Source organism: Balaenoptera physalus (assembly GCF_965194825.1).
Source record: "Balaenoptera physalus genome assembly, chromosome: X".
Lineage (NCBI taxonomy): Eukaryota > Metazoa > Chordata > Mammalia > Artiodactyla > Balaenopteridae > Balaenoptera > Balaenoptera physalus.
This window is the reverse complement of record NC_138903.1, coordinates 90,753,485-90,772,473: the sequence shown is the minus strand read 5'-3', so window position 1 is coordinate 90,772,473 and position 18,989 is coordinate 90,753,485. Positions and strand designations below refer to the sequence as shown.

The window sequence follows — 18,989 nt, the reverse complement described above, 5'->3', positions numbered from 1 at the left end:
ATAGTCATTCTTTTAAAAAATTTCTTTGCAACTTGAGTTTGCATCTCCTCTTATATTCAACATTTTTTAAGAGAAGCTTTAAAAATTTTTTTCAGGTGGAAAGGCCTTTCTGTTTTCAATTTTTGTTACCAACTTTTATTGCATTGGGGTTAGAGAGGATTGTTTGTACTATTTCTACTTTATAGAAATTAATTATCTCAACTCTGTGAGATAATTATGATGCATTTTTGACAAGAATATATTCCCTATATAACATTATTGATTAGCTTTCTCTTTTTTTTATATGACTTGATCAGCCTTAGACTGAGTTTGGTGTATTAAATCTCCTACTGTTTCTGTTTCCTGTTGTTGTTATTATTATTATTTTATCTACGTCTTCTTGCATGTTTGCTTTATAAAGGTGTTTGTTTGTTATTGGTGCATAAATATTCCTAAGGCTTATATCTTCATTGTGAGTTTTGGCTTTTATCATTAAGACATGTTTTTGGTCCCGTTTAATGCTTTCTTAAAATCATCCTGAACCACCTGTTTTCTTAACACTTTACTCTCTGGTCTATGCATTTTTTCCTCCAGTATCATTTAACACTCACCTAGTGCATTATGATAAAAAGTTTGTTCTATTTTCTTCTACTTCTCTCCCTTCTCTCATTTTTAGTTGCACAGTTTCCGTGTTTTTTTTCACAGCATAAAACTTTTGTACATTAGTCTTCTCCCCTTTCCTCCACCTTGATTTTATTATTGTGTGTAAAATACTCACCATTAGGTATTTTGGTGAAGTTTTCCTTCTCATCGCAGTGGGATCACAATCCCAGTTCCTCTTTTAGATTACTTGGCAAACATTCTGTAAAGAGAAGTATAGGAAATATTGTAAGTTCCTGGGTCACAGTGTCGCTGTCACTCTACTCTGCTACTGGAGTGCAAAAGCGTTCATAGACAATACATAAATGATTGATCATGGCTTTGTTCCAATAAAACTTTATTTACAAAATCAAGCAGTGGGCTGGATTTGGCTCAGTGGGCCAGCTTGCAGACCCCTGCTCTAGTAGCTTCCTTAGGAAGGGCTGAGGGGTGCAGAATTTCCCAAGTTTCTACAAGTTGAAAAGCTTTTTCTGTAGGCTGTGATATTTAAAGGACACCCCAGTTGGTTATAAAATCTTTGCTTCAGCCTTTCTTTTTAGTCAATCTCTGTCTTTTGATTTTTTAAAATATTCTATTTAAGGTGGGTTTCATATCCTCCAGTGCTTGCTTGAGTATAATTAATTTTGTTTGGAGTGTTGACTTCCAGTCTTTTTCTCCTTCATGGTTGTTTAATATGTGTGCACTTTTGTTTCCTTATCTTTTTTTTTTTTTTACAAAGTTTTGTATGGAATTCCCTTCCTTCTGTTCATCTGTATGATATTGGTTTTTCAACAAGATTCCTAGTTTAATAATGTGATATGTGTTTTATTGTTTGTAGAGTTTTTGATGATGGCCATTCTGACCGGTGTGAGATGATATCTCACTGTAGTTTTGATTTGCATTTCTCTAATGATTAAAGATGTTGAGCATTCTTTCAAGTGTTTGTTGGCAATCTGTATATCTCCTTTGGAGAAATGTCTATTTAGGTCTTCTGCCCATTTTTGGATTGGGTTGTTTGTTTTTTTGATATTGAGCTGCATGAGCTGCTTGTATGCTTTGGAGATTAATCCTTTGTCAGTTGCTTCATTTGCAAACATTTCCTCGCATTCTGAGAGTTGTCTTTTTGTCTTGTTTATGCTTTCCTTTGCTGTGCAAAAGCTTTTAAGTTTCATTAGGTCCCATTTGTTTATTTTTGTTTTGATTTCCATTTCTCTAGGAGGTGGGTCAAAAAGGATCTTGCTGTGATTTATGTCATAGAGTGTTCTGCCTATGTTTTCCTGTAAGAGTTTGATGGTGTCTGGCCTTACATTTAGGTCTTTAATCCATTTTGAGTTTATTTTTGTGTATGGTGTTAGGGAGTGTTCTAATTTCATTCTTTTACATGTTGCTGTCCAGTGTTCCCAGCACCATTTATTGAAGACACTGTCTTTTCTCCACTGTATATTCTTGCCGCCTTTGTCATAGATTAGGTGACCATAGGTGCGTGAGTTTATCTCTGGGCTTTCTATCCTGTTCCACTGAGCTATATTTCTGGTTTTGTGCCAGTACCATACTGCCTTGATTCCTGTAGCTTTGTAGTATAGACTGAAGTCCGGGAGCCTGATTCCTCCAGCTCTGTGTTTCTTTCTCAAGATTGCTTTGGCTATTCGGGGTCTTTTGTGTTTCCATACAAATTGTGAAATTTTTTGTTCTAGTTCTGTGAAAAATGCCAGTGGTACTTTGATAGGGACTGCATTGAATCTGTAGATTGCTTTAGGTAGTAGACTCATTTTCACAATGTTGGTTCTTCCATTCCAAGAACATGGTATATGTCTCCATCTATTTGTATCATCTTTAGTTTCTTTCATCAGTGTCTTATAATTTTCTGCATACAGGTCTTTTGTCTCCTTAGGCAGGTTTATTTCTAGATATTTTATTCTTTTTGTGGCAATGGTAAATGGGAGTATCTCCTTAATTTCTCTTTCAGACTTTTCATCATTAGTGTATAGGAATGCAAGAAATTTCTGTGCATACATTCTGTATCCTGCTACCTTATCAAATTCATTGATTAGCTCTAGCAGTTTTCTGGTAGCATGTTTAGGATACTCTATGTATAGTATCATGTCATCTGCAAACAGTGACAGCTTTACTTCTTCTTTTCCAATTTGGATTCCTTTTATTTCTTTTTCTTCTCTGATTGCTGTGGCTAAAACTTCCAAAACTATGTTGAATAATAGTGGTGAGAGTGGGCAACCTTGTCTTCTTCCCGATCTTAGTGGAAATGGTTTCAGTTTTGCATCATTGAGGACGACGTTGGCTGTGGGTTTCTCATACATGGCCTTTCTTATGTTGAGGAAGATTCCTTCTATGCCTACTTTCTGGAGGGTTTTTATCATAAATGGGTGTTGAAGTTTGTCGAAAGCTTTCTCTGCATCTATTGAGATGATCATATGGGTTTTCTCCTTCAGTTTTTTAATGTGGTGCATCACGTTGATTGATTTGCGTATACTGAAGCATCCTTGCACTCCTGGGATAAACGCCACTTGGTCATAATGTATGATCCTTTTAATGTGCTGTTGGATTCTGTTTGCTAGGATTTTGTTGAGGATTTTTGCATCTATGTTTGTCAGTGATATTGGCCTGTAGTTTTCTTCCTTTGTGACATCTTTGTCTGGTTTTGTATCAGAGTGATGGTGGCCTCGTAGAATGAGTGTGGGAGTGTTCCTCCCGCTGCTATATTTTGGAAGAGTTTGAGAAGGATAGGTGTTAGCTCTTCTCTAAATGTTTGGTAGAATTCGCCTGTGAAGCCATCTGGTCCTGGGCTTTAGTTTGTTGGAAGACTTTTAATCACAGTTTCAATTTCAGTGCCTGTGATTGGTCTGTTCATATTTTCTATTTCTTCCTGGTTCAGTCTCGGAAGGTTGTGCTTTTCTAAGAATTTGTCCAATTCTTCCAGCTTGTCCATTTTATTGGCATAGAGTTGCTTGTAGTAATCTCTCATGATCCTTTGTATTTCTGCAGTGTCAGTTGTTACCTCTCCTTTTTCATTTCTAATTCTATTGACTTGAGTCTTCTCCCTTTTTTTCTTGATGAGTCTGGCTACTGGTTTATCAATTTTCTTTATCTTCTCAAAGAACCAGCTTTTAGTTTTATTGATCTTTGCTATTGTTTCCTTCATTTCTTTTTCACTTATTTCTGATCTGACCTTTATGATTTCTTTCCTTCTGCTAAGTGTGGGGTCTTTTTGTTCTTCATTTTCTAATTGCTTTGTGTGTAAGGTTAGGTTGTTTATTTGAGATGGTTCTTGTTTCTTGAGGTAGGATTGTATTACTGTAAGTTTCCCTCGTAGAACTGCTTTTGCTGCATCCCATAGGTTTGGGGTCGTCGTGTTTTCATTTTCATTTGTTTGTAGGTATTTTTTGATTTCCTCTTTGATTTCTTGAGTGATCTCTTGGTTATTTAGTAGTGTATTGTTTAGCCTCCATGTGTTTGTATTTCTTACAGAGTTTTTCCTGTAATTGATGTCTAGTCTCATAGCGTTGTGGTGGGAAAAGATACTTGATACGATTTTAATTTTCTTAAATTTACCAAGGCGTGATTTGTGACACAAGATATGATCTATCCTGGAGAATGTTCCATGAGCACTTGAGAAGAATGTGTATTCTGTTGTTTTTGGATGGAATGTCCTATAAATATCAATTAAGTCCATCTTATTTCATGCATCATTTAAAGCTTGTGTTTCCTTATTTACTTTCATTTTGGATGATCTGTCCATTGGTGAAAGGGGTGTTAAAGTCCCCTACTATGTTTGTGTTACTGTTGATTTCCCCTTTTATGGCTGTTAGTATTTGCCTTATGTAGTGAGGTGCTCCTATGTTGGGTGCGTAAATATTTACAATTGTTATATCTTCTTCTTGGATTGATCCCTTGATCATTATGTAGTGTCCTTCTTTGTCTCTTGTAATAGTCTTTGTTTTAAAGTCTATTTTGTCTGATATGAGAATTGCTACTCCAGCTTTCTTTCGATTTCCATTTGCATGGAATATCTTTTTCCATCCCCTCACTTTCAGTCTGTATGTGTCCCTAGGTCTGAAGTGGGTCTCTTGTAGACAGCATATATATAGGTCTTGTGTTTGTATCCATTCAGCCAATCTATGTCTTTTGGTTGGGGCATTTAATCCATTTACATTTAAGGTAATTATCGATTTGTATGTTCCTGTTATCATTTTGTTAATTGTTTTGGGTTTTTTTATTGTAGGTCTTTTCCTTCTCTTGTGTTTCTTGCCTAGAGAAGTTCCTTTCACGTTTGTTGTAAAGCTGGTTTGGTGGTGGTGAATTCTCTTAGCTTTTGCTTGTCTGTAAAGCTTTTAATTTCTCCATCAAATCTGAATGTGATCCTTGCTGGGTAGAGTAATCTTGGTTGTAGGTTTTTCTCTTTCATCACTTTAAATATGTCCTTCCACTCCCTTCTGGCTTGCAGAGTTTCTGCTGGAAGATCAGCTGTTTACCTTATGGGGATTCCCTTATGTGTTACTTGTCGTTTTTCCCTTGCGGCTTTTAATATTTGTTCTTTGTGTTTAATCTTTGATAGTTTGATTAATATGTGTCTTGGCGTGTTTCTCCTTGGATTTATCCTGTATGGGACTCTCTGTGCTTCCTGGACTTGATTAGCTATTTCCTCGCGCCCTTCTCTGGAGCACCTTTAAGCAGCGCTCTTAATCCCCTCTCCTCGCGCACCAGGAAACAAAGAGGCAAGAAAAAGTCTCTTGTCTCTTCGGCAGCTCCAGACTTTTTCCCGGACTCCCTCCCGGCTAGCCGTGGTGCACTAGCCCCCTTCAGGCTGTGTTCACGCATCGAACCCCAGTCCTCTCCCTGGGATCCGACCTCCGAAGCCCGAGCCTCAGCTCCCAGCCCCCATCCATCCCGGCGGGTGAGCAGACAAGCCTCTCGGGCTGGTGAGTGCTGGTCGGCACAGATCCTTCGTGTGGGAATCTCCCCGCTTTGCCCTCCGCACCCCTGTTGCTGCACTCTCCTCCGTGGCTCCGAAGCTCCCCTCTTCGCCACCTGCAGTCTCCGCCCACAAAGGGGCTTCCTAGTGTGTGGAAACCTTTCCTCCTTCACAGCTCCCTCCCACTGGTGCAGGTCCCGTCCCTATTCTTTTGTCTCTGTTTTTGCTTTTTTCTTTTACCCTACCCAGGTCCTTGGGGAGTTTCTTGCCTATTGGGAGGTCTGAGGTCTTCTGCCAGTGTTCAGTAGGTGTTCTGTGGGAGTTGTTCCACATGTAGATGTATTTCTGATGTATTTGTGGGGAGGAAGGTGATCTCCGCGTCTTACTCTTCTGCCATCTTGAAGCTCCTCAGGAGGAAATAATTTGAGGAAGGCAGCTAGGTGGTCAGCATTGTCTTCTGCTAACTGACCTCTGATTTCTAATGGCATTTTATCTCATGTAAGTGTGTGTGTGTGCACGCACACGTGTGTGTACACATATATAATTAAATATACACACAAGTCCATTTTCATTCTAGTCCTATAGTAGAGGTCACTTGAGTTGGCCCTATGATTCACCACATACTTATTCAATAAGTATTTTGTCCATAGCTAACCCTGGAAGCAAACAAGTGACTCTAGATATCTTCTCAGGATTTCTAAATATTCTCTACTCTGAAGCAGGTTTTTGAAGATGGACCAAAAGACCACAGTCACACTCCTAGAGCTTGCTGCAAAGAGTCTGCTGAATAATGAGCCTGCAGCTATCCATGCCCTGGACGAAATCCCAAGAGACCTCTTTGTTCCATTGTTCAATGCTGCCTTCTTGGGTGGGCATAAGACGATGCTAAAGGCAATGGTGCAGGTTTGGCCTTTTCGCTGTCTCCATATTGGGTCATTGAACACACGAGAGTCCTACTATGACATCTTGGAAGCCATGATTGATGGTCTGCAGATCCTCCCTGCCCAGAACTCTTCCTCTTGGTAAGACTATGACCAGTAGAGACACAGGGAGTCAGCAGGAGGGTATGCTGTAGCCTGGGGCAGGGGGATACCTAACCGTCTCCCAACAGTAGCCAATGGTGAATACTGCAGTCTTTGCAGAGCTGTCGGTCAGCACTTGGGGTCACCTTCGGGACTCTATTGCCTTATAGAGTTGATTATAGAACAGAGGTGTTTGAGGACACTATGAATGGATCTGAGTGCGATTACACAGAAGTGGAATATGGGCATTGAGACAGGGAAAGCCTGGAGGTGAAGGAGGGGGTGGGGAAAGGATGAAAGACGCTGCATTTGTGTGGCAAGAACTTCTTGGTGAATGGCAATGAAGTGAAAACCAGGGTTAAAGTGTTCTGTCCCTGCTTCTCATCATTGATCTTGCTGGGTTATATTAAAATCAGCTATCTCTCATGTGTTCTGTCTCTTCCTTTCCTTACAGGGGGCCCAAACTGAGGATCCTAGATTTAAGACGTGACCTGGTCTGTGAGACAATATGCTCTGAGATTGGGACCGCATTCCCTTTCTGTTTTCATTCATGCATTTACTCTCAGCACTCTATCTTTAATATAGAAGGCGCTCAGCATAGTGTCAGGTGCCTCGGGATTGGTAATTCCGGGTCTGAGCCTCATTCAGCTCAGGAACCCATGGAATTACTAGTGGATATTTCCCTCAATAGTACCGTGAGAACAGAGCAATTCCTCTCTTTTCTTTGTAGTAAAGTTCAGCAGAACCTTGGGTCCTTGCACCTCTGCTGCAGAGGTTTGCAAATCGATAGAATGTCTGCCCTCGAAAGTATCCTGCAGTTTCTGGATCTCGGGTGCATTGAGCACCTGGAAATGGATCAGGCTAATCTGAGTGAAGTCGTCACCCTTTTGGCTCGGGTGATCCACCTGAACAGCCTGACTCTGTGTAACATCCCCTTTAAATCTTATCAGAGAAGGACCTTCAGATCTTTTCTCCTCTGGCTTGGGCAGCTGGACAATCTCCAGGAGCTCAGCTTGAGTTTCTTCTGCCTCACAGATCAACTGCACACACTGCTCAGGTGAGGGGGTGGGGAAGAACCTGGGTTCCCTGAACACCTCATTGTTAAGACAGAAGAGACCATGCTTGGATCTTCCTAAGCTCCTTGTAACCCATTTCTCCTTTTGCCTCAGCATAGGCACTGCTGGGAGTTTGAACCTAGCCGGGGGAGAGAGGGCTACCTTATGGTGAGCAGCAGATGAGGTTAGAAAAGGAAGCTGTGCTCATTCATTCATTCATTCATTCAGTGGCCGTGGGCAGACACTATAATAAGTCTGTAAATATATTGGTGAAAAAGACTCAGTCCTTCTCCTATTGGACTTTACAGCTCTCTAGAGAGGAAGGGGAGGCATTCAGATGGAGAAACATTAAGCTATAGGACTAATGCACATGCCCATGGATGGGCCCCAATAGTTAACACTGCCAGATAATTTTGCTCCTGTATTTTCCCCAAGGCTTAGACCCTGAACTGAGAGCTTGTCATCTGGGAACTAGTCAAAGGAAACCCTCAGTTGGCTGCTTTCCCAGACCCGTCCTCGCCAAATTAGTGAATCAGATCCAACACTGATTATGTCGAATATACTAAGTGCATGCAATTTCTTCACTTAATCTTTCCCGCACTTCTGTATAGTAATTACTGCTGTGCACATTTTCAAGATTAAAACCCTGTACCTCAGAGTGGTAAAGTAACTTTCTCCGGGTCACAAATCTATAAAGTCTGATCCCAAAGTCCACATTGTTAACCACCTATTGCAAACCATGAACACAGTAGTTTATTCTAGAGCCTTAGGTACCTATAATTTGGGGCTCATTGCCCTCATTCTTCTGAAATAATCTTACTTTTTTCTCTCTTTAGAGTTGTGCCACCTCAGTTGGATACACTGTATCTACCTTTCTGTAGCCTTTCTAACAGAGATGTCACTGTCCTGTCCCAGAGCTCTCAGGCCACCCACCTAAGGGTATTGAGTCTCAGTAACAACCAGATCTTCTCAGAAGTTTATGAGCCCTTCCAGACTCTGCTGGAGAAGGTCTCAAGCACCCTGCAACATCTGGAGATAAATAATTGTATGATAACTGATTCTACTCTCTCTGCCGTCCTCCCAGCCCTGAGCCACTGTACCGACCTCCGTGTCCTTAGCTTTGCCTTCAATCCCATTACGATGCCTGTGCTCAAGAGCCTTCTGCAGCACTTGACATCCTTGATGAAGCTGAAGTACGTGATTTATCCTGTCCCTGTCCATTGCTACGAGGAATGGGATTTTCATGAGAGTTTGGACCGACAGAAACTTGCTGAAGTCCAGGCTCAGTTGGAGGCGATGCTGCACGGGGCACAGCGGGACGACATGACCTGGGCCGCTTATTCAAAGTGATGTCCACGGTACAAGGAGGTGTTTCAACACTGATGTGTGGCCATTAAAGCGTTCACTTTTTTTTTTTTTTTTTCGCCTGAAACCCAAGTTTGTAGAGACACATATGTAAAGTTCTACTGTTCTAGGAAGCTGGGGTTAGGAACACTGGATATGTAAACTGATCTCTATAAAAGAGGAACTTTTAAAAGGAAATACAGGAATTTGAAAGGTCCTCTGGATCTCTTGCCCACTGCCCTCTACGTCTTCTGGTTACTAACCAGAGTGTTGGGTATGTGACGTAAGCTGACCCAGTCATGGTACATCATTTCCTTATCCACACTGATCGGTTCACTTATCCATTTATGGGCACTTGACACAAGTCAGATCAATTGAAACTCTTCCTAGAGGTGGTAGTTGTTGAATAATTTTACCCTCTAGGGACCTGCAAACTTCTTGTGTTTCTGATTACCTCAGGTGGCCTGTGAGAAACCACATGCAACTAAAAGGAAACAAACAAACTATGCCCACTACCTACTGGTATCTTCATCAGCATATTGCTGCCTGATTTCCCAGGTCTCAGACCCCTGGCTCAGTTATTCCTTATTCCACACACATTCACCAAGTATCTGTTATGATTTAGGTACTTTTCCAGGTGCTAAGAAAGATAAAGTCCCTGATCTCACTCAGAGTGTAGACATTCCTATGATTTATCAGTTTCTCTACTCTTTCTTAGAGGACTTGGGAAATTATTTATTCCCACGTAACACAGTATTTTTTTCACTTTTTCCCCTTATATAGTCTGCTCAATGATGTTGGCCTTTTTATGCTGTTGGATAGCTGCTCAGGCCTCAGGTCATGGCTTACATGTTACCTCCTCAGATAGGTTTTCTCTTACTTCCCCATTTAAGTAGATTTATTCTGCTGCTGCTTTTTCTTAATGTACCATGTATATTTCCTTCATGGTACACATTGTTGCATATGTATTTGCTCCCTCTGCTCTTCCACTAGAGTTGCACTGCTCGGTATGGTGCACACTAACCATATGTGGCTTCTGAACTCTAGAAATTTGGCTACTCTCAAATGTGCTGTACCCTAGGTGTTGAATGCACACTGTGTATCCAAGAGTTAGTAGGAAACAAAGGGTGTAGAATAACTAATTGATAATTTACGTGTATTGTTTACATGTTGAAATGATAACATACTGCATATCAAAGGCAGTACAGATAAAAGAATGTAAATTAAATTCTTTATATCCTTACTTGTTAAAATGATAGCATTGTATTTCAAAGACTTAGTAAGAAAAATGTTGTAATAATTACCTGTTTATATCTTTACGTGTCAACGTGATAAAACATTGCGTTTCAAAGACTAACTGAGAGAAAATAAACTTAATTAATAGGTTGTTCCTACTGTTTATATGTTGAAATGGTAACATAGAAAATGTCAACGATCTGATAACAGAAAAGAATGGAAAAATAATTAGTATTTTGTGTATAGTGTTTCCTTGTTGAAATGATAACACACACATTTTAAAGACTCAGTAAAAAAGTTTTTACAATTATTTTTTCTTATTGCTTACATGTTGAAGTGATAAACTGCGTTTCAAAAACAGAGAAAATAATGTAAAAATTAATAATTAATAAAAATAGTTAATAACCTGTTCTTACCTCCATTTTGTTACTGCATTTCTGACTTAGAAAGACAAACAGGTTAAATGAATTGTATATGTTGTTGCTTTGTTGAAATGATAACACATGGCATTTCAAAGACATCATAAAATAAGAATGCAACAAGGCCACCAATACCCTGACACCAAAGCCAGACAAAGACACTACAGAAAAAGGAAATGAGAGGGCAATATCTTTGATGAATACAAATGAAAAGGTCCTGGACAAAATATTAGCAAAACAAATGCAACAATATATCAAAGGGACCATACACCATAAATCACGTAGGATCTATTCCAGGGTCACAAGGATGATTCAACATTTGCAAATCAATCAGTGTGAGACACCACATTAACAAAATGAAAGATAAAAATCACATGATTATCTCAATAGACGCAGGAAAAGCTTTTGACACAATTGAACATCCATTCATGACAACAACTCTCAACAAAGTGTGTATAGAGGGAACATGTCTCAACATGATAAGGGCATTTACGACAAACCCACAGCCAACATCATAGTGAATGGCGAAAAGCTGAAAGACTTTCCACTAAATTCAGGAGCAAGGCAAGGATGCCCACTCTCACCACTTATATTTAACATAGTATTGGAAGTCCTAACCACAGCAATCAGGCGAAAAAAGAAAAGGTACCCACACTGGAAGGGAAAAGGTAAAACCGTTACTCTTTGCGGATGACGTGATACTTTGTATAGAAAGTTCTAAAGCCTCCACCCAAAAACTATTAGAACTAATGAATGAATTCAGCAAACTTTCAGGATCCAAGATTAAAATACAGAAATCTGTTGCATTTCTATACACTAATAAAGAAATATCACAAACAGAAAGTTTTTTTTTTTATAACTCCGTTTAAAATCACGTTGAAAAGAATAAAACACCTAGGAGTAAACCTAACCAGGGAGGTGAAAGCCCTATCTGAAAACTATGAAACACTGATGCAGGAAACTGAAGATGAAGAAAGAAATGGAAAGATATCCCATGCTGTTGGATTGGAAGAATTAATATTGTTAAAATGTCCATACTTCCCAAAGCAATCTACAGATTTAATGCAATCCCTACCATATACCCATGCCTTTTTTAACAGAACTAGAACCAAGAATCCAAAAATTCATATGAAACCACAAAAGACCCCAAATTGCCAAAGCAATCTTGAGGAAAAAAAGGAGTGAAGCTGGAGGTATAACCAGCCCAGATTTCAGACTATGCAACGAAGCTAATCAAAACAGCATGGTACTGGCACAAAAACAGACACATCGATCAATGGAATAGAATAGACAGTCCAGAAATAAACCCATGCACGTATGGTCAATTAATCTACAGAAAAGGAGGCAAGAATATACAATGGAGAAAAGGCAGTTTCTTCAATCAGTGGTGTTGGGAAAACTGGTCATCTACATGTAAAACAAAGATTAGAACGTTCCCTCACACCATATGCAAAAATAAAATGGTTTAAAGACCTAAATGCAAGACCTCAAAACATAAAACTCCTAGAAGAGAACATAAGCAGAACACTCTTTGACAAAAATCATACCAATATTCCTTTGGATAAATCTCCTAAAGCAAAAGGAATAAAAACAAAAATAATCTAACGGATCCTAATGAAACGTCAAAGCTTTTGCACAGGAAAGGAAGCCATCAACAAAAATGAAAAGAAAACCTAAGGATTGGGATAAAATATTTGCAAATGATGTGACCGACAAGGGGTTAATATCCAAAATATATAAACAGCTCATAGAACTCAATATCCAAACAACAAACAACCCAATGATAAATGGGCCGAAGACCTGAATAGACATTTTTCCAAAGAAGTTGTACACATGGTTAACAGGCACATGAAAAGATGCTCAGCATCGCTAATATTTAGAGAAATGCAAATCACAGCAACAATGACATATCATCTCGCACCTGTCAGAATGGCTATCATCAAAAAGTCTACAAATAACAAATATTGGAGAGGATGTGGAGGAAAGGGAATCCTTGTATGCTGTTGGTGGGAGTGTAAATTGGTGCAGCCACTATGGAAAACAATATGGAGCTCCCTCAAAAACTAAAAATAAGACTACCATATGATCCAGCAAATCCACTCCTGGATACATATACAGAAAAATAACAAAAGCATGGATTTGAAAAGATACACGCACCCCAAGGTTCATAGCAGCACTATTTACAATAACAAAGATATGGAAGCAACCCAAGTGCCCATCAACAGACGAATTGATAGAAAAATATGGCATACACACACACACACACACACAAACACACACAGTGCAATATTACTCAGCCATAAAAAGAATGAAATTCTGCTATTTGCTGCAACATGGATGGACCTAGACAATATTATGCTTAGTGAAATGTCAGATATAGAAAGACAAATACTGTATGATACCACTTATATATGGAATCTAAAAAATAGTACAAATGAATGCACATGCACAATGGAAACAGACTCACAGATATAGAAAACAAATTTTTGGTTACCAGAAGGGAGAGGGAAGGTAGGAGGGACAAATTAGGGGCATAGGTTTAAGAGATACAACTACTATGTATAAAATGGGAAAGCAACAATGATATACTGTATAGCACAGGGAATTATAGGCATTATCTGATAATAACTTGTAGTGGAGTATAATCTGAAAAAATGTTGGATCACTCTGCTGTACACCTAAAACCAATATAATATTGTAAATCAACTATATTTCAATTAAAAGAAGACAAAGGATGCAAAATTATTTAATAATCTGTTCATATTGCTTACATATTGAGATAATGCACCACATTTCAAAGACTTCCCAAAAAAAAAAAAAAAGAAAACTAAAATTAATTAACCATGGTGGTTAACACCATGCTTACATATAACATCTTTAGTTATGCCAGTCTGCTTTAAGATGATAACAGCTTAACTTTGATCATATGCAAAATCTCTACACTTTTACCTCTTCCCACCTCATTTTAGGTTATTGATGTCCCAGTTTGTATCTTTTATATTGTGAGTACTAATGAGTTATTGCAACTGTATTTCTTTTTAAAACTTTTGTCTTTCCGTTTTCATACTAAAGTTAAAAGTGTTTTACCCACCACCATTACAATGTTGGAGTGTTCTGAATTTGACTATATGCTTACTTTTACGTATGAGTTATATGCTTTCGTAGGTTTTCATGTTGTTAATTTTTTGTTTCCACTCAAAGAACTCCCTTTAGCATTTTTTGTAAGGCAGGTCGAGTGGTGAATAACTCCCTCAGCTTTTGTTTGTCTGGGAATGTCATCATCTATCTTTCATTTCTGAAGGACGGCTTTTCTGAATAGAGTATTCTTGGTGGTCGCTTGTTTTCTTTCAGCACTTTGAATATATCATCCCACTCTCTCCTGGACTGCCAGGTTTCTTTTCAGAAATCTCTTGATAGCCTTATGCTGTTCCCTTGTATATGACAAGTGGCATTTCTCTCACAGACTTAACAATTCTCTCCTTGTAAAGGGAACTCTCTTACACTGTTGGTGGGAATGTAAATTGATACAGCCACTATGGAGAACAGTATGGAGGTTCCTTAAAAACCTAAAAATAGAACTACCGTATGACCCAGCAACCCCACACCTGGGCATATACCCTGAGAAAACCATAATTCAAAAAGACACACGCACCCCAGTGCAGCACTATTTACAATAGCCAGGACATGGAAGCAACGTAAATGCCCATCGACAGATGAATGGATAAAGAAGATGTGGTACATATATACAATGGAATATCACTCAGCCATAAAAAGGAACAAAACTGGGTCATTTGTAGAGACATGCATGGACCTAGAGACTGTCATACAGAGTGAAGTAGGTCAGAAAGAGAAAAACAAATATCGTAGATTAACACATATATGTGGAATCTAGAAAAATAGTGCAGATGGACCGGATTGCAAGGCAGAAATAGAGACACAGATGTAGAGACCAAATGTATGGACACTAAGGGGAGAAAGTGGAGGGGGGCTGGGGGTGGTGGTGGGATGAATTGGGAGATTGTGATCGACATGTATACACTAATATGTATAAACTAGATAAGTAATAAGAACCTGCTGAAAATAAATAAATAAATAAATAAAATTCCAAAAAAAAATTGCCCTTCTCCTTTTGAATATGGATAATGAAATCTTGGAAGAGTTGATGTGCCTGGCCAAGGTCGTGTAGCCTGTGGTACCACTAAGTGGTAAAGCCATGAAACCAGGGATCCAGTCTTAAGATGTTTGATGCCATTACCCCATCTACTGAAAGATGACATTGTAGTGCAAAAATTAAAATGGCCGTGGCTGGTCTACTTCTTTATCTGCAATTAGAGTATAAGAAAAAATGTTGGGCTTCCCTGGTGGCGCACGGGTTAAGAATCTGCCTGCCAATGCAGGGGACACGGGTTCGAGCCCTGGTCCGGGAAGATCCCACAGCCAGGGAGCAACTAAACCCGTGGGCCACAACTACTGAGCCTGTGCTCTAGAGCGCATGAGCCACAATTACTGAGCCCGTGTGCCACAGCTACTGAAGCCCACGCACCTAGAGCCCATGCTCCGCAACAAGAGAAGCCACTGCAATGAGAAACCTGTGCACCGCAACGAAGAGCAGCCCCTGCTTGCCACAACTAGAGAGAGCCCGCACGCAGCAACAAAGACCCAACGCAGCCAAAAATAAATAAAAAGAAAAAAGAAAAAAAAGAAAAAGTGTTGAAGAAAGAAAACAGAAAATAACAAAAGTAAACTAAAGCAAAATGAAAACAAAAAGGAAAACAAACGAACAAAGAAAAACAACCCAGAAAAGCTATGTTCAAATGCTAAGTGTCATGAAGGAAAGTAAGGCTTGTCTGATAAGGTGACAGAGATGTGAGTTTAGTCAGGAAGGTGGTTATAGGGCTATCTGGGGCAGGCTGTTACAGGAAAACACATAATTGTTGGGGAACATGTTTGGTGAGTTAGGGTTAGAGGCACAAAAAAGAGGCTAGTGTGGCTGGAGAAAAATTCATTCAACAAATATTCAAGTATCCAGTGAACCAGGCATTACTTACTATAGGCACTTAGGATATGTTAATGAACAAACCAACAAAGATTCCTGCCCTCCTGGAATTTATATTTTTCCACCACGGGAGATGGCCAATTTACAAAACAGCATATGAATAAAGTGTATTGTATTCCAAAAGGTGGTAAACAATTGGGACCAGAAAAGGAAGCAGACAGGGAAGAAGTGGAATCAGGAGTCCAGGGAGAGGGTTGGAAACAAATACTATTAGCTATCCTTGCAATTGATAGGAGAGGTATCAGCGGGCGGCAGTTTTCTCCATTCCGTTGCTTTTGTCAAATAATGTAAATGCTCTGCTGGCTTTACTGCACAGAGGCAAGAATACATTTTTCCTATCTTTTGGTGGGGACTCCACCGCTTGTTTAATATAGCGGAAACTAACACACCACTGTAAAGCAATTATCCTCCAATAAAGATGTTAAATATAGATATAGATAGATAGATAGATAGATAGATATCTCTATCTAGCTATCTATCTATCTATCTATCTATCTATCTATCTATCTATCTATAGCAGAGCCCCAGGGACACTAAAGTCTGACGGCTTTTTGTCATCAGTGGCCACTCGTTTTAAAGTTCACACACCCTGTTGTGTAGCCTATCAATTTGGACGTCAGCTCTCTAGGTTTGAGACGGGGCCTGGCAGAAACCCTGGCCAGGCGTTGCCCAGGCCACGAGGAGAGACACTGTGCCAAGGAGATGTAGGAGGGTGGGGTTGGCGCCTGAGAAGAACCCTCTCACGCATAAGGTTCTCTCCCCTCGGTCCCTCTGGGTGGGGTCGGGAATCTGGCCCCGCCTCCCAGTAGATTGAGGGATAGGGGGTCACCTGACCTGAGCTGCACCAATCCAAGTCCTTTTCCGGCGAGTTTAACTTTGAGAGAGAAGCGTTAAGACGCCCAGTGCCGGAAACGCTGAGGCTTGTCGGCTGCGAGCTTCAGAGAGGGAGGAACGTGCTCCTACTGCTGGGGTCTTGGACAGCTCAAGTTTTTTCCAACTCTTGTTCCAATCAGGTAAGTTACAACAGCATTCTTTCTATAAATTACGCCTCTATTGACCTAAATTAAATTACCCAGGGTCAAGGTTTGGGGGTTAATAAGAAAGGCAATCGAACGGATTGCTCGGTCCACTGTCCTGTCCACGCTCCGTGCGTTCCTCTTTCCTCAGCTGTGATTCGCTTCAGTCGTGTGGCTAATCATTTCGCGCTCTCTCTTTAAAATCCCTCGATCAGCCTTCCGCTTCTTAAAAAAAAAAAAAAAGGTATTTCTCCTTTCCACCTCAGTTTTGTTTGCGGTTTGTTTCGATATCTCAGACTTTAAATTGTAAGTATTGAAATGTATGTCTCTCTCCCCCCTCCCCCACCTCTCTCTGTATCTCTCTGGTCTCTGTCTCTCTCTCTCTCTATGTATGGTATTCCATTGCTTTTATACTTAAAATGGTTATCTTCTGAAGAGCAGATAAATACTCATCTACATCTTGGAGATGACTGCACTTTCATTTATTTTAATGGGCTCTCTAAAGCAGTTTGAAATAGTTTTGTAATGGATGAGGCGGCTCGAGCATTTATCCATCCTCCTAACGGTATTTCAATTAGTTAAACTATTATTAAACAGTGTCGTTTATACAATAACCATTCCTTTAACCACTGAATTTTTTTTAATGCTTTATTTTGAAATAATTTTAGGCTCACAGATACTTTGCGAATCGTATAGAAAGCCTTCACCCAGATTTCCCTAATGTTAACATCTTACATAGCCATAGAAAACTTATCAAAATTAGGAAATTAACATTGATGCAGTACTATTAACTAATCTACATACTTTATTTGAATTTCACCATTTGTCCCAGTAATCTCATTTTTCTATTCCAGCCTCCCATTCTGGATACCACATTGCATTTGGCCGTCATTTCTCCTTAGTCTCCTCCAGGCTGACAGTTCCTTCAGCTTTCTGGGTCTTTCCCAATCTTGACGCTTTTGAAGATACCGGTCAGGTATTTTATAGAATGTCTGTCGACTTGGGTTTGTCTGATGTGTTCCTGTGATTTGATTGAACTCATACATTTTTGGCAACAATACCTGTTTTATTCTCCTCCCCTTCATCCCACTGGTGATGGAGGAATTTCCACCCTAGTGCTCTGGGGGTGGCTGAACACACGACACCTGACACTGGACAGATACTACCCACAGCAGCTTATTAGTAACGTTTACTCACAGCCTGGGGAGGAGGACACTGCTGGCCAGGTAGAGCCTCACAGGAGTCCTTCTCTGGAAGAGAGTGAACAAGCAGGGGCTGTGGGGGGCAGTCTGTAGTAGCAAGAGGACGAGGTGACCCTTGGGTCACATGGGAGGATGTGATTGGCTTGTTTGAATACTTCTGTGAGCTGGTAGGGAACTGAAACCCGATAGTCAGGGGCAAGCAGGCACTGTGGCTAGTTCCCATGATAAGGCTGGTTCTTTGGCTAGGGGACCTTCTTCCTGGGAGCACAAAAGGGGACTGGGAACTTGTGGTTAGTCCATTTGAGACCCTCTGGGTTTTCCCCCGAATGTCAGGGCATACATGTCACTGTGCCTTAATTTTAGGTCTTATACCACGGCGCTGCAAAAGCGATTCTGTTCCCTTCTGCAAGCATCATGTGAGGGGGTCCATGGTGTCCATATGTTGTATTAATGATGATATTCATTTGCAACACTTGATTAAGGTAGGGACAACTGTGTTGCTCCATTGTAATGGTACTGTTTTCCTATTTGTAAGTAATAAATATCGTGTAGGAAATACTTTCAGGCTATGAAAATGTCCTATTTCTTCTCAGACTGTTATTCACGACTTTTGAAATCCATCTGTTGATCTTGCCTACAACAATTATGACTTAATGGTGACTTTCTATTTCCTTATTCCTACTACATTGGTTCATTGGAATTCTGAAGAGCTGTCTTTTCTCCCCCATTTATTTATTTATAAATTTTCAAGTTGTTTATAAAAATTGTGTTATAAAATTGATTTCAAGTTATTGAATCAAATAACTAATCAAATTATTTATGTCAGTATTGAATCATGAATAACTATGTTATATTGTGACTTATAATCAAATTATATCATTATTTAGTTTCTTGAATTGTTCCAGCTTTGGTGACCGCAAGCTCCTTTTGGTGGGGTCTGTGTTCTTTCAGCATGACCTGATCCTTTTCTGTGTACTCCCTTGCTGGCATTGTAAGGTATTCCTGTTCGTCTTGTGTTCTTGTCCCCACCACGGCCCTGAAATCAAAACACTTCTGCAAAGAGCCATGCTTCCTTTTCTTGGAAAATGACATTT

General features: G+C 39.9%; 1 protein-coding gene across 1 annotated transcript; it reads left to right on the top strand.

The window, feature by feature from the left end:
* The first annotated feature begins 3,302 nt into the window (after nucleotides 1–3,302).
* LOC309652367 (melanoma antigen preferentially expressed in tumors-like) lies at nucleotides 3,303–9,752 on the top strand. Its single transcript, XM_082446096.1, has 3 exons — nucleotides 3,303–6,567; nucleotides 7,022–7,624; nucleotides 8,459–9,752. The coding sequence occupies exons 1-3, from the start codon at nucleotides 6,278–6,280 to the stop codon at nucleotides 8,970–8,972; spliced, it is 1,407 nt and encodes a 468-aa protein (XP_082302222.1). The 5' UTR covers nucleotides 3,303–6,277; the 3' UTR covers nucleotides 8,973–9,752.
* The last annotated feature ends 9,237 nt before the right edge of the window (nucleotides 9,753–18,989 follow it).

Excerpts from the sequence above, each read along its gene's own strand:
- LOC309652367 (XM_082446096.1), top strand. The coding sequence starts at position 6,278 with ATGGACCAAAAGACCACAGTCACACTCCTAGAGCTTGCTGCAAAGAGT. Across the intron at positions 6,568-7,021 it reads GCCCAGAACTCTTCCTCTTG|GGGGCCCAAACTGAGGATCC; the intron begins GTAAGACTATGA and ends CTTTCCTTACAG. Across the intron at positions 7,625-8,458 it reads CAACTGCACACACTGCTCAG|AGTTGTGCCACCTCAGTTGG; the intron begins GTGAGGGGGTGG and ends TTCTCTCTTTAG.